At 45.0% G+C, this 25487-nt stretch overlaps 2 protein-coding genes across 2 annotated transcripts; both read right to left on the bottom strand.

The window, feature by feature from the left end:
* Positions 1 to 2050: 2050 nt before the first annotated feature.
* RAB43 (RAB43, member RAS oncogene family) lies at positions 2051 to 12817 on the bottom strand. The gene is made up of 3 exons (XM_063411884.1): positions 12509 to 12817; positions 6990 to 7173; positions 2051 to 6029 (listed from the first exon to the last, which is right to left on the bottom strand). The coding sequence occupies exons 1-3, from the start codon at positions 12716 to 12718 to the stop codon at positions 5776 to 5778; spliced, it is 648 nt and encodes a 215-aa protein (XP_063267954.1). The 5' UTR covers positions 12719 to 12817; the 3' UTR covers positions 2051 to 5775.
* Positions 12818 to 19632: 6815 nt separating this feature from the next.
* GP9 (glycoprotein IX platelet) lies at positions 19633 to 22532 on the bottom strand. The gene is made up of 2 exons (XM_063411811.1): positions 22399 to 22532; positions 19633 to 21234 (listed from the first exon to the last, which is right to left on the bottom strand). Exon 2 carries the CDS (start codon positions 21226 to 21228, stop codon positions 20632 to 20634), a length of 597 nt encoding a protein of 198 aa, XP_063267881.1. The 5' UTR covers positions 21229 to 21234; positions 22399 to 22532; the 3' UTR covers positions 19633 to 20631.
* Between the last annotated feature and the right edge of the window lie 2955 nt (positions 22533 to 25487).

Here is a 25487-nt window from a genome sequence, read left to right as displayed (position 1 = left end):
AAAGAAAAATGGTTGTAGTGTGTGCAGATCTCTTGTATCCAAACTATTTCTCATTCTTAGGGAATTCCAAGGAGAGTTCCCAGAAATGGGAAGTAATTTCTAATTGTTCATCACATGCACTTACAACAAGCCATTAAAAGGGAAAAGTTGGGGTTTTTCCCCACACAGATTTAGAAACTGCAGTATAAATGTATAGAACACATGAGAAAATGCAGCTCAGTCCCTGCCAAGAGCAGGTGGATGTTGAGCATTTTCCCATAACCCATCCCCCTCTCTCACCAGTTCTCTCCAGCACACCCGGGGCAGTTCCAGCCACAAATCTCAGCAGTAAAAATGTGTCCTTAATAAACTGACAAATTCAGCTGGGGAAGCAGCTCTAGGGCCTGGCCATTGCATTGACAGCCCCTCTTGTGACACCCGAGGCTGTCACTGAAGCAGCAGCCAGTGCAAACCAAGTAATTCAATATTTGCCTCCTGCGGGTCACAAATGCCCATCTGCTGACGTTCCAATTAAAGAGCCAAGCAAAAAGCAAGGGGTGTTGCTTTGTTTAATTTACAGCACTTCGAGAAAATCCAGGATCTAAACGTTCCCCTGGGGAGGTACAGTTGTAACTACATTGTTCACACTGAATTGCAAGCACTCAAAAAGTTATTTACTTTTTTTTTAATGCACTTCTCCAACACTGAGAATTTCATTCTGCATCTTCCACCAGCTCTGCTGGAGTTTGCTGATGGGAACAACTGAGTGCATGCATTTCTGGAAGTGATGGACAGCTGGGAGGGTAGGAGGAAGTTCAGCACCATTTGTTTAATTAAGAGTACATTAGGCCACATCTCTTGTAAAAGTAGACCATGCACCACTGTAGGATAGGATACATCATTTCTCCAAATTCATTTTGCTTCTGATCATATACCACAACAAGGTACATGCATAAAATAACAACAAAAGGTATTAATTGCCAAATGTTTACTTTAATTAAACCTTTTTGATGATACACAGTACAATGTATCCACTACTTTGCTAAAACTCACAACAAAAGCAGATTTCATGTTTAAAAATACTTTTCATAATAAATTCATAAATAGATGAAGGTAAAGTATAAAAAATTACCGTAGTACACAAGCTTGCTCCCTTGTCTCCTCATATTCCAAATCATTTAGTCAGTATTGTGATAAGAAAATTTAAAAGCAAAACAGTTACTGATGATTAGAAATGTACAGCCTGCATCTCTCGAAGAAACCTTGGAAAGCAACAGATTTGTCCTAGAAAATGCAGAACCATTTTAACACTGTTATCACCCAAAGCCCTCAGTAATTTTGGAATGCAGTGAATGAATTCAATATGAATTAGAGATTTCTCCCTTCCCCCCAGAGGTGTGTGTGAGCCAGACTGGCTGGGCTGCTCCTGCCCTGCGGGGATTTCACCTGGCAGATCTCAGAGAGGGAAACACTGGCTGACAGCACAGAGCACATCTGCCCATCAGAGAGCTAAACCAGAAATCTTTCAAAAGTTACAAAGAACTTCACCTTCTGCTCAGTACGTGCCTGGATCTGATTTCTGTCTGGCAGGCAGGATGGGGTCTGGTTTCCCGTTTTGGGAATGGTTTTTGTCTCACCCCATTCCAGCACAGCTCTGTGGGGAATCCCTGGTGCTGCACCACCAAACCCTTTCAGCAGAGTTATGCTCCTCATCAATACCATCACTCTCTTAAGAAAGCATTTATTTTGTCAAGTATCAAACTACTTTTCACACTTTAGCTATTTTAACATCATTTATGTTAAAATAAAGGGAAAAAATCTTACTTATGCACAGCATTGAAATAGGAAATGAACATGAAAAATGCAGAATAATCAGGATGCTCTGCCTTTCACATTGATGATTCTTTTTCTCTGGTAACTATTTCCCTTTAGTGCAAAACCACTTCCACACAAGTTTTGTGCTTTATTTGCTTTTGAAGACTTTGGGAGGCATCTGTCTGCAGCTTTCATGTCTGTGTAAATTCAGCTCTGGGCTCACTTTTAAAAAATGTCTTCAAGTTTTCAAGACAAGTTTGCATGCCCTTGTTTTCACCTTTGACAGTCTAGGCACCCAAAAGGAGCAAGAGCCCCAGTTTTGGTGAAGTTCTTGGAAATCTATCAGTATTAGCTGATAGGAAAGCTGTTGGTGGTTTTAGCTGGGCTCCTTTTAGATTTTGCCCTCTGAAAAAACAGCTTTTAAGTACAGTGAGAGTTAGAAAATCATCAGGACTTCTCCTCTGTTCTTAAGTACTCTCATTTCTCTCAAATTCTGTTTTGCAAAGCAAACGTTAGCAGGTTTCTGGGTCGACTTTATTTGGTTTTATATTTACATAATTACAAATATTTGTCCAAGTTCCATCCGTGGTGATAGAACTGGATGAGAAACTGGAGATAAAATTAGCTTAAAATCAATACAAAGGGTAACAAAGGCTCCTGGGAACCACATTCTGCTGATGGTTTCATTTCAGTATTTGCCTCTGCATTCCACTCCCAAGTGCCACAAGGCAGAGATCAATGTCCCCTCCTGTGCTTTTGTAATATTTCTGCACACTTTGGTACAGCCAAAAAGAAATGATAAATACTAATGCAAATACATCATCAGCCAAGGGGATCTGCTTAAAAGCAATTACTGCACCATAGCCTTGTTAATGTTCAACTGGCAGTAAACAGATTTTCTTGGCAAATGTTTATGCTGTGAACTCTGAACAAGCACTACTGAATTATTCACCTGATGTACCTCAGTGCCCATTTATAGCCTGGGAGCTGAAACTCAGGTTTGTACCCATAAATCACATTTATTGCTCCTCACCCTCTTCACCCAGGCATCCTTCTGGTTGCAATAGGATTAATGGAGTTAAACCAACAGTCTTCCTAATTCCTGAATTCCACAGCTGTGTGTGAGTCCCAGGTTTGAGAAAGTCTTCAGTGAAAAGCTCAACATTTATTGTTGGTAATCAAAATAAATTTTAATTACTGACATCCCAAGCGCCACCAGCTGCTAACCTAAAAAATAAACCAGGTCTTCTTCTACTTTTGTTCAGTTAGGAGGGCATGGAAACTTGTACTCCACTTGTAACAACACAGAAGAGCCAAGAGTTAAAAGACAAAACAGATTTAAAGCCACAGTTTTATAGTTTTCTGCAGGAAACTGAAAACTAATTGGAATTGGTGCCTTCATTTAAAGTACAGCAAAGAAATCACTGCTGCTGCATTGCATTTTCTGACTGAGCCAGGCTGAGCTGCAGACAGAGCCTCACCCTTCAAGCCCAGTTTGAGAGATACATCCAGGCAAATTGTAATGAAAACTCTAGTGCCTGGTCTAATTCTACTTATTCCCTAAACAAACCTCAAAACAAAGAAAATGGATCAATAATTCCTCAGTTCTTCATCTACTGTAAAAACACAATCTTTCACTCTTTCAACTCCTGCACTGGCAGCAGGATTTATGTTCATTTTGCTTCTTGTTCCAGTTTGAAGATGAGTTACTATGTGTAAACCGTGGATTTCAGTCTGAGAAGCAGCAATACTCTTCTTAAATGCACGTGGGCTTTTCCCAGCATTGAAATAATTTGGCACTCATCCTGCAGGCAGTGGGGGCTGAGCTCAGCTGGGGTCCCTGTTCAAGCAGAACTGCAGGACCGTGTCCTACAGATACAAACTGGAAGGGGGAATGACAGAAAGTCCAATGTTTGCAAATATTGTGTGCCTTTAGGAGCTCACCAGGAGGAAAAGCAGTCACCAGCACTGAGTTCGAGCTTGGACTGTCTTCAGTTTCCCCCAGGAGCAGAATATAGGGAACACACCAACAACTCTAGGGGAAGGAAAATTCCCATTTTCATTCTCATTCCCAATTTCAAATCTTCAAATGTCTAGCTGGACATTTATTGCCTCCTATCTTTGGAAGTAGAAATATCCTGGAAAACTATCCAGAAACACTACCAAGTCCTGCAGCCCAGCCTGCCTTCTGTAGAAAATATCAGAATTGTGAAAACTGTACTAGTTGAAAAATTTAAGGCCTTTTCATTCTCACAGCTATAAAATTTGAAAACAAACCCCTTAGATAGAAGCAAACAGGCTACAAAGCACACATTACTCCTCTCTTATCTACCTCACAGTTTAAAAACCAGGAAGAGCAGAGAATGGTTTTGTATTTCTACAGGAAGATGAATAGTACTGAAATTGGTATCCATTAGCCCTTTCCTAAATCTTCCTAATTTCCATGACACTGGATATGTTGGATTAAACTGGTGCAGCCCTAGTAGCAAAACAATTCAAGTCCTTTTTGATCTGGATTTCTCAAAGAGACAAGTGACTTCAAGTGAGAGCTTTTTGAAAAGTAACTCCATCAAATTATCAGGATTGCAAAAACTGCTTGTCATCCCTGAACACCTTTAATTTATCTGCAGTTAAAAATATTGCTGCTCCTGCTCTCTTTGCAAATCCCCTTTTGTAAGGTGCCTGAGAGTGTAAATGCAGAGGGATCCATCAGTACCTCAGCAACATCTACAAGATACTCTACAGAGCTGAATCAGAAAGATTATGAAATCTATTTTACTTTATGTAGGTTTTTGATCCACTATGAAAGACTTTTTTCCTGCTGAGTGTTTTAAAGAAATGAAAAGCAACTGCTAACTTGTGACAAGGAGAGGGGAATATCTGGGTACAAAGCTGGGAGGAAATCACTCAAAAAGACACTGGTTTCTCACAACCAAGAGGTTGCAATCCTGCAGTTCTCAGCTATTCTGAGTCTTCTTCCCCATTATATGCCTATGTAGTATTTAAAGAGATGGTTTAAAAAAACAAAACCAATAAAAAAATCAAATCCATTTATCCTCTGGTGCCATAACATCAAATGTTTGACCAGAATGAACCCTGTATTTGACCATCAGGCACATGGCAGGAGATCTTGGCTACAGTCAGGTCAAGGTTCCTCCAGTTCCTGTTTCCAGGTCTTGAGTTGTGGAATGAAATGATGAGACCTGAGGGCAAAATCTCAGTGATGCTTCCACTTGGAAAAAGGAGCTATCACTGTGCAAACAACAGGCAAATGAAATGCATCTTCCCTCTCCTCAAGGCTGCTTTAAATCACCACCCTGGGCCAATCCTGCTTGTGATAAAAGCCTGCTCAGGCTTTGCTTTCTGTTAGAACACTGACTTCAAATGATAACACAACCTGAGAGAAGCTCCCCCACCCGGGCCTGTTCCAACAGCAACCAGCAATTCATGTGCCCTAGGACAGGAGACTGCTGTTTGGTCCTGTAATTAAAATCTTGGCTATTATGACCCTTGAAATATCAGAATGACAATTCCTGGTCACTCGTGGAGTGCTGAGGATTTGAAGAGACACTGTCAAGACTACCTGCTCCAAAAGTGACCTCCTTTGCCACCAGTCCTGTGCTAAATGCCCAGACCTTTGGGTTTGCATCAGCCTCTTCCCCAACCAAATGTCCTCCCACCCCAAAATACCAAGTTCAAAGTCGTTCCCTCCATTTTTGTAACTCGTGTGAAGGTTACAGAAAATAAAATGGTGGGGACAAATGTTGAGTAAGTTTTTCAGAGGGTTTGACTTTTAGGACTACCTCTCCAAAGTCCCTTTTTAAAAATAAGACACCGAAGCAAACAGGATTGTGTCTAACTTCTACAAAATTGCTGGTTTCACAGGAGGAGGAGGAGGAGGATATGGCTACCATGCTACTCAGCAGTAGGGTGAAGCACCATCTAAATTCCAGTAAAGTTAGGGATATCAGCTAGCTCTTATCAGCAACCACACCCCCAGCCTTCCACAACGTCTTTGCTGTCCAGCTTGATGCTGTCAGTGTTCTTCTCACTGAACATGGGCCCCCCGTGCCTCATCATCAGCTCCGTGGCCATCTTCACAAAGGCCTCCTCCACGTTGCTGGAGTCCTTTGCAGAGGTCTCTATGGCACAGATGATGTTGTCGTAGTGTTCAGCCAGGCCCTGAGCTTCTTCCAGCTGAACCTCTCTAAGGTCACTTAGGTCAGACTTGTTCCCTGCAAGGAGAGGAAACAACAGGGCCATGTAGCAGGGCTTGTTTGTGTCACAGGAAGAGCTGGGAAGGTTCTCGGGTTGCCCAAGGAAGATGAACAATTCCCATTCTGGAGATTTTCAAAATGTGGCTGACAAGGCCCTGACCAGCCTGACTCTGGCCTTGCCTCAAGCAGGAGGGTGGACTGGGTCATCTCCCCTGCCCTTTCCAACCTCTGTTTCTGTGTCACCCATAAAATACAGAAAAAGTAACTGAACAGTGGTGGTTGTAGACCCTAACAGAAGAGAACAGGCTAGAAACTGAAGTTAAAACCATTCTGAGAAAACAGCAGCTCTCTGCTGATTCCTAGGGAAATCTAGAATGGTACTGCTGTTGTATTAGCAGCTCTCCAGGCCCCAAGAGCCACATCTGAGTCCAAAACATCTGGGCTGGAAAGCAGAACTTCTAACAAAGAACTGGTAAACTCTGCCTGCCCCAAAGTCCTTCCGAAATTCCCTGTCTGCTGAAATGTGTGTGTGCTCCAACTCACCAGAACACATCAGCTAGGATGGAGCTTCCCTGGGCCCTGGAAACCTAAAGGTCTTTATGAGGAAATGAAATGGAATGCAATGAGATGGAATGGAATGCAATGGGATGAAATGCAACGCAATGAAATTAATTGTAATGTGATGAAATGCAATGCAACGAAATGCAATGCAATGCAATGAAATTAAATGCAACGAAATGCAATGAAATGCAATGACTCCACAGCAACTGTGCCTCAGAACTGGGAAATCCTGGGCATCCCAGTTCTCCATAAACGAGATGCAAAGGCCTCAAAGCTGTCTGCTTCTTACCAGAAATCAAAGCAAAGCAAATGAGCTCTTCTGGTAAGATTCCCAGCCGGGTCTGTGGCACCCACGTTAATATCCAGCAGGAACAAGCCCTGTGTCCATGCTGCACACCCCTGCCATTCCCAACTCACCGATCAGTAACTGCACGATGTTGGAGCCCGCGTACTTCCTGACATCCTCGATCCAGCGAGGGATGGCCAGGAAGGAGCCCCTCTTGCTGATGTCGTAGGCCAGGATGGCGCCGTTGGCGCTGCGGTAGTAACTCTGCGTGATGGTCCTGAACCTCTCCTGGCCCGCCGTGTCCCAGATCTGCAGCTGAGGGACAGCACAGGGTCACACACACACACACGGGACACGCGGTGACACCGAGAGACAGGGCTGCAGCCAAGGGCCTTGCCCCAAATGCTGAAATTCTGGAACCTGAAAATTTAGGTTTTAGTATGTGGTAATATATATGGGGCAAGATGGAGGATTCAGGGCGTTGTCTGAGTCCTTCTTCACCTTCTTCTCCTTGGTTTTGGATGGTTTTTTCTAATTGGTGAAGAAGGTCGGCACTGTGGACCTTGGGTGGTCATTACTGGGTTAAAAGTATAAATAATATAGGTGTCACCTCATTATTGGGTGATCAGCATTCAAATAACCTTGGAAAGAGTTAGATCCATCCATTTTACCTCCATTTCCTAAGTTACTAGTTAGAGCTCACAACTCCTGAGGCTGTAATGTAGACAAGAATTAATAATCCCTGTGACTGCCGTGTGTAAATCCCAGCTCTAACACAAAGAAGATAAAACCCTCACACCTGTACATGCAGTACATTCTAGCCCTGTGTTTATCTAGCCTTTTGTTCATGATCTTAAGGATGAGAATATATTCCAGGATCTTTTAATCTAAAGTAACTGTGGATGTTCTCATCCTCCATACGAATCTCTAATCCTTTCTGAATCTTCCAAAGCTCTTGGTTCAATATATAGTCACACTGAAACTAAAGAAATTCCTTTTATAAATTTATGTTCTATTGTACTTTCACTTCTCTATCCCCAAATGCTAAATGAGAGACTACTGCTTGTCTTTTTGTGCCATTCCTTATATTCTGCATCTCTACTGAAACAGGACATAAGCAAACACTACTGGGGTTTTTAATCCTTCCACAGAGGGGACCTTTTATTTATGGCTTCCCCTCTCTCTGAACCTCCTTATTTTGAAGTGTTGTCGACCACTTTACACAACGTTCCAGTGCTATTTTATACCAAATAATATGGAATCATTTTTCCTTTTATTTCTTTTGCTCAGTAGTGTTCTCCTTGTATCCTGATTCCGCTGCATTTTTGAGCAGCAAATTTCACTTTGGAAAAGGCTGTGCTGATAAGATCTCATTTCCTGTGCTTTGCAAGCATTCAGATCCCAGCTGATATATGTACAGCTTAAAGGGAATCAATCCAGGGAAAAAGGACTCCTCAGTTCTGGGAAGAGTGTTCTCAGAGAGGGGGAAGGCTCTGTAATGGACTCAGAAAACCACAAAGCAATGATTATTAATGAAACAGGTAATGGTTCTGAGCAGTCAACAGCAACTACCAGAGAAAAGGAAATTAAAAAACAGAAGGTGGTAAAATTCATGGAGGTTCCCTGGAAGATCATTCTGGGATGTCTGCTCAGGCTTACAGAAAGCAGATTTTGAACTACAGAAACAGGCAAAATGCTGAAGATGGTGAGTGACAGGCTGGCCAAAGAGCACAGTAAATGTTTATTATCAAATGGGCCAAAGTGGCTGCTTCTTGCATTGATAAACACATTGTTTATCAAAGGTTAATGCTTAACAGATGACCCCAAGACACATTAAATAATTTCTCCCTCCCTCACTTCCTACATAATTTATTAAGTACTTTCCTGATTCTTCTAAAGTACCACAGGAGTTCAGGTGTACTTCTGCTTGTGGAGCAGCATAAATAATGACTAAGTACATCCTCCAGCTGATGCCTTCCTTTACAAAAATAGAAATGACACTTTTGCAGCAACATTGCAAAAAATTTCCCAGCGGTGAAATACTGGACCTAAAGACTGCTAAATGAATCTGAACCAACTGTGTCTGAATCCTGTCATCTCCAATGGCAAACAATAATATACATTCCTGTAGGCTGGCAAATCACAACACTTGCTCCTAAAAACATTTATTGAAACAGCCTTGCAACTTAATCCACGCATTTTTTGCCAAAAGCAACATCTCTGAGCAGTGTATTTCCATTTAAAGGGATATTCTTAGACAGAACAGTCAGGATAAACTGCTCCATTCAAATGTTTCCCTACACAGCTCTCAGAGAATGAGGAATGCCTCTTTTTGGGGGTGTGGTATTCCCATTTCCTCCAGGTTACCAGTGTCAAAGGAGCTGACAGAGAGCCACTTTTTCCTCTGGATATCAAAGAATATTGCTCTGCTTTTATCTGTGTAGCAAAGTCCTTAAACCCCCAGTCAGGAGACAGGCCAGTTACCAAGTCACAACTCAGTGTTACTGGCAATTTGGCCAGATCATGACACAAAAATACATTTTGAGCCATTCTGGAAGGAATACAGTTCACAGCCAGGAGGCCTGAATTAAAGCCAATAGTCTTGATAACATATGGGCTGAAAAAGCTTCTAAATGAAGAAATGCAATGGCACATAAAGAAGTGTTTGTTGTAAAAGGAATGTGTTTTCAACTGTCCTTGTCTCCTGCTACTTTCTGAAAGTTATGCTGAGGGACAAGAACTATGGCATAGAGGAAAAAATACTTTATGTAAAACACTACGAAATGACAGCATAAAGTAGACATTAAGGACAATTAATCAGCTCACAGGAGGTAATTCATCAAAAGAAAAAGACTTTTGTTATTACTAACCATGATTTATGGACTTGGACTCCGGAATGTCCTTGCCTATCATTATATAAAATCTTAGTTCCAGCATTTTATAAATATCTTTTCTTACAGTGACATAACAGTTATAAAACGTTTTTGTTCTGTTTGCCAGATTTTTTCTGTCACTCAAAGAACAAGTAATTATTTTATCAATAGGACTTTAATCATTATGCATCAAGTGATTAACACCACTTTTAAACACTTTTACGTGATTAACAAGACCAACTTTTGGGCACCACAGTCTGTACTCTAGGATTTAGTCAGCTAGGAAGGATTTCTTTTAGAGAAATCAGTGTGCCACAATTTCAAACAGCATGTACTAGAACATTTCTTTAAATGAAGACAGCCTGCAGACATTTCATAAAGCTGATCTCCTTATACATGAAATTTAGTCAGCTTCAGCAGCAGTGCATGGAACACCACGTGAGACACTTGAAAGAAAAGAGCTTCAAGGTGCAAGGAAAGCCTCAAGTTTCATAAATAATTAAAAAAAAAGTTATTCACAGCACTTTAACCTTCAGTATTCCAACAGGCATCTTTTCCCTTATCAAATTAAAATTCCAAAAAACACATCAAAGGAAAGTGAGACCTAAAATCCTTGGGTTCCAAATGTTTCAGAAATATTATGTAACTGTGACAGGAACACTTGAAGTTTGAAACAGAAAGGGGCACATTTAACCTTAAATTGCTTGTTTCAATCTTAGATAAGTGCTGGGTTGCAATACTACCCTTAGGAGACTGAAAATGAAGTTTAGGCCACTGGGAAGGTGGAACAAGTAGAGTTCAAGAGCTCCTTGTTTCTTTTTTTTCTTTTGTATACACTTTGTTTTGAAGGAACATCTAAAGATGAGCCTCTAAAACACTATAAAACCAGGACTTTTCTCCTTCCTGCCCCATTTCCTAAATAGAAAACAACACTGTCTTGAGTAGCATAAACCCCTAACGAAATCAAAGCATCAGACAATTACCTGGCCTGCCTCTGAAAGGCAAGAAGTGCAAGCAGTGTGTGTAAGGGAGCTCAAAAAAGAAAATGCTGCCTTATTTCCTGTTTCCAAGAGCATGCTGAGCAAACCTCACCCCGGCTGGATGGGCTGCTCTGAAATCTCAACCCAGCTGCAAAAGTCTGATTTAAACTTCACACTTTAACAAACCAAACAAAAAAAGCCCCTCCACGCAAATGCTTTCATATTTAGATGTCTTGGGTTATTACTGTGTTCCTGACTCAGCAGCTGACAGAAGTCTCTGTAAGGTAAATCAGCAACAGTGTTGGATTAATTTCCCTAAAATAAATAACTTAAAATACTCTTCTTCCACATGTGCATTCCTCACTTTTTATTCTAAGTGGATAAACAGAACAACCCAAAGAAAAAGCTTCAAGACCTTGCACTTTCTTACTTGCTTTTCCTAAAATACTTAGGAATAACACACGGGTTTTGTTACAGACAGGCTGCTACTCCAGGAATATTCAGGTGTAAGTAGTGACAATGTGCAAAAGCACACCTAGGAAGTCTGGCTGATTTCCTGGGGTACCCCTGAAGCCCCTGGCACCAGGGACAGACACATTTGTCACTTTCTGGGACATTTAAATGATACCAGGTTTCATTCTTAAAGGAGAATCCCACTCCTCACTTGCCAGAAAGTGTGGAAGAACTGACAGCTCAAACACAAACCCTGAGTTTCCTTTCCAGCTCCTCAGCCCCAGCCAGACGTGACAGGGAAAGGTGTGACACCAACAAGAAAACAAACACTGCTGCTGGGTGTGGAACTGCTAATCCCTCTCTTTTCCTAAAAATGAGAGGCTCCACTTCTTCTGTTTCCTGCAACTTTCTTCCCTGAATATTCTGCTCACCAAAGTAAATTTATAAGAAAAAAACAACAGAGGACTTTGACACCTCCTTTGGTAAACACAGACCAAGATTTAACCGCATCCCTATATTTGTGTGTCACCAAAAGCTTTACAATTCCATCGTCTTTCTCCAGACAGTGCTGAATTAAAAAAAGCTTTTTAGTCTGACTGGGGGTAGGGGTATTTGTACAACCCCATTCCGGAGGGGCTGGTGAAGGATTTCAGTTTAAAGGATCTACTATAAACCTATAAATCTACTATAAAGTTTAGTTACTTTAAACATTTTCTCCCCACTGTTTACTTGCACTCCTGTGCTCAGAGGGTGAGCACAGCCGTAAGGAATCTGTGCCACTGAGAATCTCAGACAGATCCACTGGGTACACATCTTAGGCTCTTTCTAACCCTAACAAGCAGCTGATTTCCTCCAGCATAAAAAAAAAAATTAAAAAGAAATCAGATGTCAAATTTAGAGTTTATTGGTTATAAAGAAGAACCGTAAAAACGGCACTTCCTGTGACACCCAGTAAACAGTGTCTTAAAGATAATAACACGCCTAAATTGAGAACCCTCTCTCAATCTGGCAGTTCCACATCCCTTTCTGGAAACAGGGCAGCCCAGCTGAGCCTTCCTGTGGCTTGTAAACAGACCGCGGGGAGGGAAGGGGGGAAGAGGGGACAGGGGACAGGGGAGAGGGGACAGGGAAGAGGGGACAGGGGAGAGGGCAGAGGGGACAGGGGACGGGGGACAGGGCAGAGGAGAGCAGCAGGGGCAGCGCAGGGCGGGCTGAGCGGCTCTGCCCCGCCGCTCCCGGCGGACCGGGCCCGCCGCCGGCCCCGCGCTCGCTGCCCCCGGGCCCGCCCGCTCCTCCCGGCCCGCGGCCCTCGCAGCGAGCCCCGCCGGGCCCGGCGCCGCTCACCTTCACCCGCTTGCCCTGAATCTCCAGGCTCTTCATGGTGAAGTCCACGCCGATGGTGCTGCCCTGGCGCTCGGAGAAGGCCCCGGTCTTGAAGCGCTGCACCAGGCAGGTCTTGCCCACGCTGGCGTCGCCGATCAGCACCAGCTTGAAGAGGAAGTCGTAGCTCTCCTCGGCCTCGGGGCCCGCGCCCAGCGCGGCCGCTCCGGGCATGGCGGGGCGCGCTGCGGCCGAGGGCAGCCGGCTCTGCGCAGCGCCCGCCGCCGGACCGCGCCGGGACCGCCCGGGACCGCCCCGGGACCGCCCGAGGACCGCCCGGGGACAGCCCGGGACCGCCCTAGGATCACCGGGGACAGCCCTAGGACCACCCTGGACCGCGCCGGGACCGCCCCGGACCGCGCCGGGACCGCCCGGGACCGCCCGGGGACAGCCCTAGGACCGCCCGGGACCGCCCCGAGACCGCCCGAGAATCACCGGGGACAGCCCTAGGACCGCCCGGGACCGCCCTAGGACCGCCCGGGACCGCCCTAGGATCACCGGGGACAGCCCTAGGACCACCCTGGACCGCCCCGGGACCGCCCTCGGATCGCCCGGGACCGCCTCGGGGCCGCCCCGCTCCGCACGACACCGCTCCGGGATCGCCCCGGGACCGCCCGGGACGGCCCTAGGACCGCCCGGGACCGCCTCGGGGCCGCCCCGCTCCGCACGACACCGCTCCGGGATCGCCCCGGGACCGCCCAGGACCGTCCTGCTCTGCCCGGCATCGCCCGGGGCCGGGCTGTGACGGCTCCGAGCGGGGAGCGGTCACTGCCCCGGGAGCGGTCACCGAGCGGGGATCGGTCAGTGCCCCGGGATCGGTCACCGAGCGGGGATTGGTCACTGCCCCGGGATCGGTCACTGCCCCGGGATCGGTCACTGCCCGGGCACACCCGGGCCAATTCCGGTCCCCGGTGTCGCGGTCCCAGCCCCGAGCCCATCCTGCGCGGGCCAGCAGGCGGTGGCGGCTCGGCGGTGCCTATGAGCCATCCATCCATCCATCCATCCATCCATCCATCCATCCATCCATCCATCCATCCATCCATCCATCCATCCATCCATCCATCCATCCATCCATCCATCCACCCATCCCTCCCTCCCTCCATCCATCCATCCATCCATCCATCCCTCCATCCATCCCTCCATCCATCGCTGCCCGGGCCGGAGTGACACATCCCCCCTGAGTGACGGATTGCTGTGCCGGGTTTTGCTGGTTTTCACAGAAAAAAACAGGTGCAGTTGTCTCTCAGCCTTCCGGGAAGTGCAGCTGCTTTGCCTGGCTGGCTTTTCATTTTCGGCTCTGGGCTGGGTGTGGTTTGTTTCCACAGGCACAGGCCAAGGCTCGGGGCTGTGGTTTTTCAGTGGTTTTTCACCCTTGCCAGGTCCTGTGCTGCTTTGGAGCTGTTAACATCCACGTGTCTGTCATGTGCACATGGACGCGTGTGACTATTACATCACATGGTTCTGTGTATTAAAATAAATATATCTCAATATATCTCTATCTGGAATGACTTGTTTTTACTGGGTTTACTGTCTGGGTTATCTACAAAGCAGAGTGCTCTTTAAAAGGTTCCTTTAGGTTATGTGGAAAATCAAGAGGCTAATAAAAATAAGCTTTTCTAATAAAATACATTGACAGAGCACATTTTGTTGTTCCGTTCTTTGTACCAAAGATCAGCTAAATTCCATCTTCATCGTTTCAGGTTATAAAAATGTGAAATGAAACTGTTTTGTGGCAAAGACTGAGAGCTAAATTGTCCCATAGGTAGTTGTGCAGGAGGAGAGCAACCTGATTATCTCTGAGCCAGCACAGGCAACCAGGCCAGCTTGGCTTGAATTGCCTCTGAAATCCATCTATTTTTGAGTGGCTCCACGATTATTCCTTTTCAGGTCTGGATATATATTTTTGGTGACCCGTGGTTACCTTCCAGCCAAGAGCAGAGGTTTGAGTCAGGCTGGACCAAAGGCGTTCTGTTTCTGTAGGTGGCAGCAGAACCTGTTATAAGGAAATTACTGACACATAAACAGAGATGAATTCGGTGTCCAAAACTTCTCCAGCCAAGGATCTGTATCGAGTACTTCTCCTAAGCCTGCAGAGCCTACCCTTGCTGTGAGAAAAACTGAAAATATCTCCCTCATGGTGACTCCTAGCAATGAAATGGTTTCTGTTCTGCAGCTGTTCAGCAAAAGGTGTGACTTTGCTGGTCATGTGTGACTTTGTCATGTGTGACTTTGTCATGTGTGACATGTGTGGGTGCCTCGTTTGCTATTAGCCAAGTTCCAGAACAAGCTGGAAAGAACAAAAAAATTGTGATTGTATTCATGAAGTTTTCCAAGTTGGGCGTTTTGAATGCTAGAAACCATCAGCTATTTCCAGTTCCTTTCAGATGACTCGGTTGTGGGGACTGGCCTCTTTGTCGTTTGAAACTCTATATTCATATGCACAGCTTAATCATCTTCTGAACGAATGAAATGCAAATCCTCCTCTGCTTGGCCTCTGAAGGCTTTTCTCAATCTCAGGCACCCATTCATTTTTCCTTGTCTGTGCTGTGTAGAGGATGGAAGGCAGTCACTGCAGGGTTTATCTCACGGGCGTGAGGACACACACACCACTGCAGAGCCGTGCCAATTACAGAGCTGATTTCTTAACCCAGCTCCTAATCAGCCTCAGACACTAAGGGAGGCTGATGAAACAAAACCCTGGGTTTGTTTGGCCAGTCCTCACAGCCAGTCCCCCGTTTTGGGTGTCTGTGCAGCTCCCTGAGCTCCTTGGGGACCTGCATCACCTTGGTGGAGCTGCACCTTTGGAAGGGCAGGGTCAGGCAGGTTTTGGGTGCCTTGAACAGAATTTGCACCCACCAGGATTCCTGCCTGGTGTTTGCAGTGCAGCCAGTCCCACAGAGCAGCAGGGTGCACAGGAACTGGCCTGAAATACTGCACAAAGTGCTAAAGACTCAGAAAAGAAACATCTGGACATCTGCAGTGTTTGCTGGCTCTTTATCCTTTTTATCAGACATCCTAAAATCCGGGCTTTGATTCTCCTCATATCTGTTTGGGATCTCCTGATATTGTCATGATAGTTGGATTTTTGGATGGTAACTTTTCCCAGGTACAGATTGCTGAGGGAGCTCAAGTTGTTTCAATATATTTGGGCCTTTAAAATTATGATGCTGCACATCAGTTAGGTAGGGGAATGGTAGGGGAAAAGACCCACAAAGGGATTTTATTTCTTTTTTTTTTTTTTACTTAATCTACATTTTTTTTTCTTTTTTGTTTTATTGCACTTTGATAGGATGAAGCCATATTACAAAGTTGTTAGTCTAATTTGAATTTACATCAAAGCTCATTGTGACTGTAGGAGAACAGAAGAAATAAAAGCCCAGTCAAGTTTCAATATAAATATTGAGCTGTAACTCTGCAAGTTGTGGCTCCAGAAAATTCCAGGCATGTCTAAAAATGATTAATCACATTGAAGAAAACAAATGGAGATTGTATTGCCCAGTGTCCAGAGTATGATAACTCCAGGTTTCTGACAATAGAAAACAATTTATGTCTTGCACCTTCTGACACTTCAGGACAGAAAACTTGTGTGGAAACCCTGGGAAGAGCTGGCAGTAACTGGCAGCTTGTTTGGAAAATCTCAGCCCACCACTGGGGTCTTGGAAAGGGTGACAAACGTCAGGGAGCCTCTGTCCCTGTCGGATTCAGCAGCCACTAGGTGCCAATGTTGGTCCAGCTTCAGAGCAGTCGGACAAGGCAGAGGCTGGCAAAGGAATCCCTTCGGGGCTCTGAGTTTGTGCTGTGCACAATTTGTGTCCTTTCATTGCTCCTTCTCTTCAGGCTGTAATTGCTGCTGGTTTCGTTTTTGTCTTTCTGTAATCCACCTTTTGGTAAGTGCAGCTGAACATTGAATTACTGGGTTTTGCAGTGCCCTTGCAAACTCAGGGAAGTCAAAAATACCCTCAGTTCTAAACGCTCTGCAGTCTTGAGGGCAACCTTTGGTGGTGTGGCCACTGCCACAGCCTTCCTCTGCTGTGCACTGCTGCTGGAGGGAAACGATTGCAAAGGTCGATTTTATCTGGATGTGTCAGGTTCCAGAGTCCTTCTCCGTGGCCCTAAGAGGCAATCTATGAATCCTTGTCAAAAAATAAATGATTAGTTGGGAGGCAAAACCCTTTTGACCCCTGAAGAGGAGACAAGAAAGATGATTCAAGGAGAAAAGGGAGGCTGCAATCCATCCCTGCTGAAACTCCCTTTCCTAGGGATAAAGGTCATGTAAAAAAGAGCTTCGTTTGAATTTTCCCCCTTGGACTAAGATAAATGCTCTGTATTTTTGTAGCCCTATTCCTTAATAGTATTCTGGGGGAAGAAGTTTCGATCCACTTTTCCCAGGGAATATCCTGATGCAAAGCAGCACCACTCAATTTTAACATCTCTAGGTTGCTGGAGACCTGGATGCTTGCTGGTCAGACGAGCCGAGCCAAATGAAATCTGAGCAAAAATCTGTCAGGCACACCCCATTTCTTCTGCCTAAAATGAAGATGCCAGGCCAGGCAGTAGTTGTGACATCACTGGGATAAACACTGGGGAGTGCTGCTGGGGAAGGCACTGGAGAGGCCACGTCAGGAGCAAACTGCCCCTGGGAAGGAGCTCAGTATAAATAGCAGCCATGTGGCCATTATGCAACTGCAGCAATTTGTTGTCACACTCCCATTATTGAGTGTAATCTGAATTCCATTGGAGCCAATGCAATGGGAAAACATTTACGTGGGTCCCAGCAGCAGAGCCGCTGCACTTTGGGAAATTGTTCTGTGCTCTGGAGGGAAAAGGCATGAAGAGAAATGAATTTAGCAAAACTGAGCATTGCAGTAAACCCAGCACCATCAAGGAGTGGTTAGGTGGGAATTGTTAATATTTCAGTGCTGACATCTCACCTGTTGGCACGAGGGTTAATCCTGTGATTCAGGTGTAAATCGTGCCACTGTTTTTCCCACTTGCTCAGCTCCACCCTTGGCACCTTTTGGGCAGCTCCTGCCCAGCTCCTCTGCTCCTGCTGTGCCTTCCCGGGAGCTCCGGTGACCTCAGCAGCTGCTGCTGTTTTCTTCCTGGATCTGGAAATTCTCCTGGCTTACAAACGAGCAGAAGGGCTTCAGTTCTTTCAGTTCTGGCAGAAAAGAGTATTTGCAGCTGACTTCAGCAGTCAGAGCGGCTGCACCCAGAGGAGTGACATCAGTGATGCACAGCCAGACAGGCGGGCTCCACAAGGCACAGCCAATTTATTGGGCAGAGCTGGGATGTTTTATTTCATTGGGCAGAGCTGGGATGTTTTATTTCACTAGGTAGATCTGAGCTGTTTTATTTCATTGGGTAGATCTGAGCTGTTTTATTTCATTGGGCAGATCTGAGCTGTTTTATTTCATTGGGCAGAGCTGGGATGTTTTATTTCATTGAGCAGATCTGAGCTGTTTTATTTCATGGGTAGATCTGAGCTGTTTTATTTCATGGGTAGATCTGAGCTGTTTTATTTCATGGGTAGATCTGAGCTGTTTTATTACATTGGGTAGATCTGAGTTGTTTTATTTCATAGGTAGATCTGAGCTGTTTTATTTCACTGGGTAGATCTGAGCTGTGTTATTTCATTAGGTAGATCTGAGCTGTTTTATTTCATGGGTAGATCTGAGCTGTTTTATTTCATAGGTAGATCTGAGTTGTTTTATTTCATTAGGTAGATCTGAGCTGTTTTATTTCATTGGGTAGCTTTGAGCTGTTTTATTTCATTGGGTAGATCTGAGCTGTTTTATTTCATGGGTAGATCTGAGCTGTTTTATTTCATTGGGTAGATCTGAGCTGTTTTATTTCATTGGGTAGATCTGAGCTGTTTTATTTCATGGGTAGATCTGAGCTGTTTTATTTCATAGGTAGATCTGAGCTGTTTTATTCAGCCTGCTGTGAGCTCAGACAGGGTGCTTCTTAGGGAATGGGCTGCCTTGTGTGTTTTATAGAGCTCCAGAGCTGACATTGATCAGAATAATCACATTCTGGCAGGATGGGGGCCCTGTAGCACAAAGGAGAACAGAATTTTGTGATGATGGAGCCTCACAAACTGCTCTGGTGAGAGCTCAAACAACAGACCTGGAATAAACTCCAAGTAAAGCCTGGCAGAAAGCAAGCAGGAAGCTGAACAGAAGTCGTTCATCTTGAGCAACGCTGTTTGCTCCAGTGTTAACAAAATATAGAGGATAAATAGGCAAAAAGGTGATTCACATACTGTGCTGTTTAATAAACAAAACCTCTAAATGTTCTTCACGTTAATGGAGTTTCAGTCTACACAGAACTGCTGTTCACACAGACCTTCTCTGTGTGCTACAGTGAGGTTTTGGTCAATAATGCTGACTCTGATGACTTGTCCTGCCCAGTGTGGAAGCAAACCTCATAATATTTTATTTTATTTTATTTTATTTTATTTTATTTTATTTTATTTTATTTTATTTTATTTTATTTTATTTTATTTTATTTTATTTTATTTTATTTTATTTTATTTTATTTTATTTTATTTTATTTTATTTTATTTTATTTTATTTTATTTTTTCATTTATTCCCATCCCAGCAGTCCCACCTGTGTGGCAGGTACAGCCAGCAGCGTGCCCCTGCAGGCAGGATGCAGTGACAGGTCCTGGGCTGTTCCAGAGCCACTCTGGGAGTGCTGCCTGCGTGTTTCATTTTGATAGCTGATGTGTTTTCCTGCCTTTGCACGTTGTTAGCAACCATGGTGTTATTTATGCAGTTTGATGGAGTGTGTGGCTTAAGCATGACACAGTGGCCCTGCCAGATAAACACTGAGAGCTGCTTTTGAGCCCTCAGTTAGTTGCAGCTGTCCCCTTTGCAGAGGGTTTTTTTTTTCAGATAAAACCCAAACGGATGAAAAGTTATAAATACAACGTTATTTTGGTAGAATGGGAACTTCTGCCATGGAAGAGATCCCCTCCTCTTTCTTCTTATAAGGACAGAAAAGTTCTTTCAATTATTTTTTCCTTTATTCTGTGCATCTTATTTGATGTGTTGGTTGGCATAAGCAGAAATGTTTGCTAATTTCTCATTTTCAAAATATTTGTGCTATTGAAGCCATGTCATAAAGCAGTTTACTGTTCTATGCATATCTAATTTATGGGCACAGAAGAGAGGGATAAGCTTTTAGTGTTAATGATTTATTTCACTTTGGGGAAACAAGAAATATCATGTAGGAAATTCCATGAGGGATGGCAGAATGCATTTTTTCTGTAATACTCTGCATTTGTATGGAATGGTGGCTGTCTTTTAAAAAATTGAAAAGTACAGGGGAAATAGTCTAGAATTATCTCCAGAGGACAAGTTCTGGAAATACCTTAGAAATTTAATCAGAAATGTTTAGAATCACGAAAGAGATCAAATTTGGGTCAATATGAATGTTCAATAAGCATCCATTATTTCAGTTTCACATAGAATGCTTTATTGTTGTTCACCCTCCAGGAAATCCAATGAGATTTAAAATTATTTAGCTGATTGTCTTCTCATGGCCAGTCCATCTTTAACTGTATTCAGTAAGGGAAATATTCAGTGTCTCCTCTGTATAATCCCAGTGGTTCTGGTGGCAGGAGGCTCCTGAACCTGAGCAGGAGATGCCTGAGCTGTTCTGCAAACAGGAATTGTCCTACAAAGCCCACAGGGACACCGAGAGATGGTGATGGGCTGTAAACTCACAGAGCCTGAGTGAGAAAAGAGTGGTTAAAATAACACAATTGGGCCTCATCTCCATATATTAAAAAGTGTAGGACTCGGGGGTGTAAATCTTTCTACGAGGTGAGAATTCAGTGGGAAAACGCTAAGTTAAATGATTTTTAAAAATGTGGGAACTGCTGTTTGTATGAGTAGATGGCAGCAGGATGAAACTTGCCTGTCCAAACCTCACCAAGCTTCTTTCTGGACAAAAATTAAATCCAGCTTGCCTGAGGACCCAAACTTTGAGCTTTTTCAGCTCAGACCAGTGTTACCAGTGCTCTTGCATTTTTGCTGTGGAGGAGTCTGAGGTTTCTGTGCTGGTGGCAGGGCAGAGCTCAGAGAACCTTGTGGCTTTTGGGGATGCTCCTCCTCAGGCGCCGGCCGCCGAGGCTGAGCTGGCAGAGCAGCTTCTTGGACAGCTTCAGAGCCCACGCCGCCAAAAGAAAGGTAATTATCACTGCAGCAATTAAAACGAGGTCTCGCCAGAAGAACTGGAGGCACTTGGTGGGGAGCAGCCTTGCACAAACACCCAGATCATTCCCAGTGAGCTGCGCCAGGGGTTTCATCCTCAGGTGAGCGGGGCTGGCGCAGCGCAGCCGGGCGAGCGCGGGCGCGGAGAAATCCTGCAGCCACAGCTTGAGGTAGAGGATGTGGCAGTCGCAGTGCCAGGGGTTGTCCCCGAGCTGCAGGTCCTGCAGGTGGCCCAGGCTGTCCAGGGCCCCGGCGGGGACGGAGGCCAGGCTGTTGTTGTGCAGGCGCAGGCCGCGGGCCGCGCGCGGCAGCGCCGGCAGCGCCGCCAGCCCCCGCGAGCCGCAGTCCACGACGGTGCCCCACGCCTGCCCCGCGGACCAGCAGCTGCAGGGGGATGGACAGTCCTCGCCCAGGAGCCCGGGGAGCAGCAGGGCACAGCCCAGCACGGCCAGCAGCTCCATCTCCAGCTGCACACACAACAGAAATGGGCGTTAGCACCGTGGTTCCAAGAGAAGAGCTGAGGATTTCAGTTTTACTTTTGTATTTTCCAGATTCTGCGCTGCATTGGTGTGTGTAACTCTGAACTTCACATAAAGTGCTAGCAAGGTCTCCTCACAGCTCAACAAAACAATCCTTCTCCAGCCCCAGAACCAAGGACACCACTGCAGCTTTGTGCCCAAAAAGTGCAAACAACAGGGAATTGAGGAGAGCACATTGGGAGGATGGGACTGCATCACCTGAGCTGTAATTGGACAATTAACCCCAATATCTAAATGGACCAAAATTTAGAAAGGTGTGAAACCTCATGCCCAGGCATCCATCTCGTGTCCACCTTGGCTGTAGGCTCTTGCACTGCCCAAGGTGTATCCTTGGAAGGCCTTTTAATAAATCCCTACTTTATTCCTTTACCTCTGCCTAGCCTCTGTTCCAGGGAGCCTCTCCAGGCATCAGGGCCACAGCAGTTATTTCTCCCCCAGGTTTAGGTTTCTGCAATAAAATCTTCAGCTTTCTGTATGTCCCACAGAACTGCTCTCCCCAGCTTCAGCACAAACGCTGAAGACAGAGCACAGTTCTTCCCTTTCCTCTCTGGTTCATTGTTTTCCCTTCATAATTGTACCAAAAATATTATTGATCAAAATTCTGGGACAGCATGTCACCAGGAGATGATGGGAAAAACCAGTTTAGTTTGAGGCAAAGGTTTCTATTCTGCTTGCATATCTGCATAGATCGAGTGTTAAAATTGTGTGTTTAAACCCCATTTCACTTCACTTTCAAAGTGAAGCTTAAGGGGCTGAATAATTGTAAATGCCTGAAAATCTTCTTTCTTTCTGAAGCTGAAAGGCTCATCTTAACCTCTGCTATGTCTGTCAGTGAGTTATTCTGAGTATCTTTGCTCTGAATCCAGATACTCATCCCTGATTTTTCAAGAAATCTACTGGAGCTCTTTTTCCCAAATTAAACATCTTAGAAGCACAGACTGTGACAGCTGGCCGAAACAAGTTAAGTGATATTCAAGAGATAATCTCTTCTGATTTAAAATAGAAACAGCAAGAAACCCAAATTCAAACAGAAACAAAACTGTGGCAAAAATGCAGAGGGGAGAGCTGGGGAGGTGCCTGGCTGGCACTTACCCTGTTTGATCCCTCTGGTCCCTCTGCCTGCTGAGGTGCTGGAGCGTGGCTGGCAGCGCAGGTTGAGTGCTCAGAGTCCCCAGGGACGTGTGGCAGGGAAAATGAGCTTTTTCCTGTGCAGGATGGCAGGGAAAATGAGCTTTTTCCTGTGCAGGATGGGGCAGCACCCCGGAGCAAGCTGCTATTTATGGCATGGCAGAAAGTGCTTGGGGTGGGTCATGTGTTTGTTGCAGACGAGAGGAGAGGCTTTGGGATTTTTGTTTTATTCCTAATGTGTTTTTCCTCTTGGATCTGACAGTATCTGGAAAAACTCATCTGAAATTTGTGGGGTTTTTTTCCTCCAAAAAAAATCTCCAGGTATAAAAGTTAGTTTGGGCCCGAGCCCCAGCAGACGAGGGAGATGAAGTTAGCTTGTGGAATTGAGTTTTTCTGTATTAGTCAGCCAGGTTTGTTTAATATCTGCTTTCTCCCCATTTCAATAAAACTTATAAAAGCACAGCATAACATCAAAATAACCATTATAGCTGACATCATTAAGGAATGCAGAAAGACAGGGATAGAGAAAGACAGGAATAGAGAAACAAAATATTAATGCCATTGTATTGAAACAGACGAAATTGTGCTGAAGCCACCCAAAATACAGTTAATATATATTAGCTATAGATATTAAATATAATTAATATATAATTAATTTAATAAACAATTAACAAACTAAGATATTAATTAATCTAAAATATAATTAATTTGGGTCATCCATGTTCAAAAACAATGACTCCAACTAGTGAAAGAAGGTTTCTGAGATTACCTCTGTGTGTTTGGCTGCAAAGCCAGTAAATTAGGACCATACAAGTTTATAATACACATGTATCTGTTCATCTCAACAAAGAATGCCATGGCTGTGTGAAGGAAAGGCAAAAATAGGATTTCATTTTCACTTTTGACTGGGTAGGCAAAGTTTTGGATATAAGTTTTCCTCTGCCTTAGTTACCAGCCATGAACACCCAGGAATTCCCATGGCAGCTGACATTTGGAAACCCGGCTGGTTCTGGATCTGGGGTTTCACTCAGGCCAGGTCTGGGTTCTGCTGTTCTGGGCCAGGCTTGGAGCTCTGTTCTGCTTTTGGAAATGAAGCCCTGGTGAGGTTTTCATGTTGCAGACGTGCAGCAGAGCTGTGGTTTTGAGCTGGCATTTCTTTATAACAGGCTGTTCCTGGGAGGAAAGGAAATTTCTGGTGTATAAATTATCCTGGCAGCAATTCCTGTTGCCTAATTTTTACTTATTTTTAAAGGACTTTTCTTCATTAGGTCTAATGAGTTACCAGGAGCCTCAACTTTGTTAGGAACTTCCTTAAGAAAATGTTTTATTGTGTATCTCTGCCCTTTAGCATCTGAAAAGGCAATTCTGACAGTGCCAGGGGGAAAACACAAAAATACTTCACACCCCGTTTGAACTTGGATTTTTTTCTGTGAGATGAGGGGAGGGGTTCCTCCCTTGCTGAAGTGAGCAGTTCATCTGGGACAGGGAGCTCCTCCTGTCCTGGGGATTGTGTCACTGCTTTTGGAAGCTCATCCATGGATTTCCTGGGTGTCTGTCTGTCCCTGTGCCTGCACAGTCTGTGCCACGTCCTGGGGGATGATGCCCCAGGAATCCAAACCCTCCTGTCACACAGGGAACACAAATGCTGTGTCCTTTCACATGGAAAGAGGCACTGAGTGTTGGGACTGCCCTGGCATCCACACCCACAGCCTGTGCTGTCCTCAGAGCCAGTGCCACCTGTAAGAGCCTGGATGAGATGTGGGACTGCAGGCAGCTCTTAACAAAGCTGCTGTTTATTGCATGGATGGAATTACAGCAATCTTGGGCCGTGGGGGAGAAGAGCCAGCCCAAAGCTGCCAGTCCCAGCTGAAAGCCTGAGCTTGAGAGACCCCTGAGTTCAGGGTACAATGCATTATCTCTTTTTCTGTGCTGAACGTGCTAATTTACAGCATCCAACCAGTAACAGACACAAATCCTATAGAATCTACATACAGCCATTAAAAGTCCTACATTCCCATCCTGTGTTACATTTTAAACCCTAAAGCTGCTCTCTAGACCCCTTTTTCTCTTCTCTGCTGAACTGGCAGTGTCTCCCTGCCCCTTGGACTCCCCAGTTTGCAGCAGCATCCCAAGGACATTGTTCAGTCCACAGGGACCTTCCCTTCAGCCCACCCAGCCACTGCCTTTGCAGTTGTTCAGTCATTCCTGGCTTGGCATCCTACACATCAAACCTTCCTTCATTCCTGTTGCACTTACAGGTTTCATATCCTCAGATTCTTTTGCCAAACAATCATATTTGTAAGGCTCTCCTGTTCCATCTCTTCCAACAGCCCCTTCCTGCAGGTGTCCCCAGGGTGGCAGAGGTGGCTGTCCCAGACTGGCCCTGGCCACTGCTCCCTGTGCAGGGAGGATCTGCCAGCAGCACCAGGAGTTTGCATTGCTGATTTTAGGGCCGTAGCTTTTTGTAGGCCAAACGAGGATTCTTCATTTAAGAGGATTTATTAAGAGCCAATTTGAAAAAAAAAATAGTTATAATCTGCTATAATCTTGTTAGGGTATGAAAGTATTTTTTTCCCATGGAGAGAATCCATTTGAAGTTTTAGTGAATGAGAGAGGCTCTGTCTCCTCTCAGTGGAGAGGGATTTCTGGACACTGCTGTTTCCCAAACACCCCTCTCTCCTCACCTCACCCCTGAAATCCCTTTTCTCTGGATCAGCTTTTTGGCCTTGGCTTCTCACTGAGTTCCGTGGGGGCCGTGTCTGATCATCCAGGGAGGGGACAGGGCTGCTTTCCCTGTGCTTCACAATAAAAGCTGCAAGCTGGAGATAAATGTGCAGATCAAACGTGTGACCTGCTGGGAGCAAACTCAGGCAGAGGATGCCATTATCTTTTCTGGTCACTTTTAAGGAGTTACAGTCATTTATTGCTGTCAGTGACCTGTTCTTGACCTAAAAATGCAGAAGTTTTCTCAAGCACTGTTTCCATCTCCAATGCTGGAAAAACTGCCCACCTCACATTGCCAGTGGACAGCTTCTCACTGAAAATCTCTCACC

This window comes from Prinia subflava, chromosome 14 (genome assembly GCF_021018805.1).
Source record: "Prinia subflava isolate CZ2003 ecotype Zambia chromosome 14, Cam_Psub_1.2, whole genome shotgun sequence".
Classification (NCBI taxonomy): Eukaryota; Metazoa; Chordata; class Aves; order Passeriformes; family Cisticolidae; genus Prinia; species Prinia subflava.
Note: the sequence above shows the minus strand (reverse complement) of the source record. Positions and strands in the feature narration are given on the sequence as shown.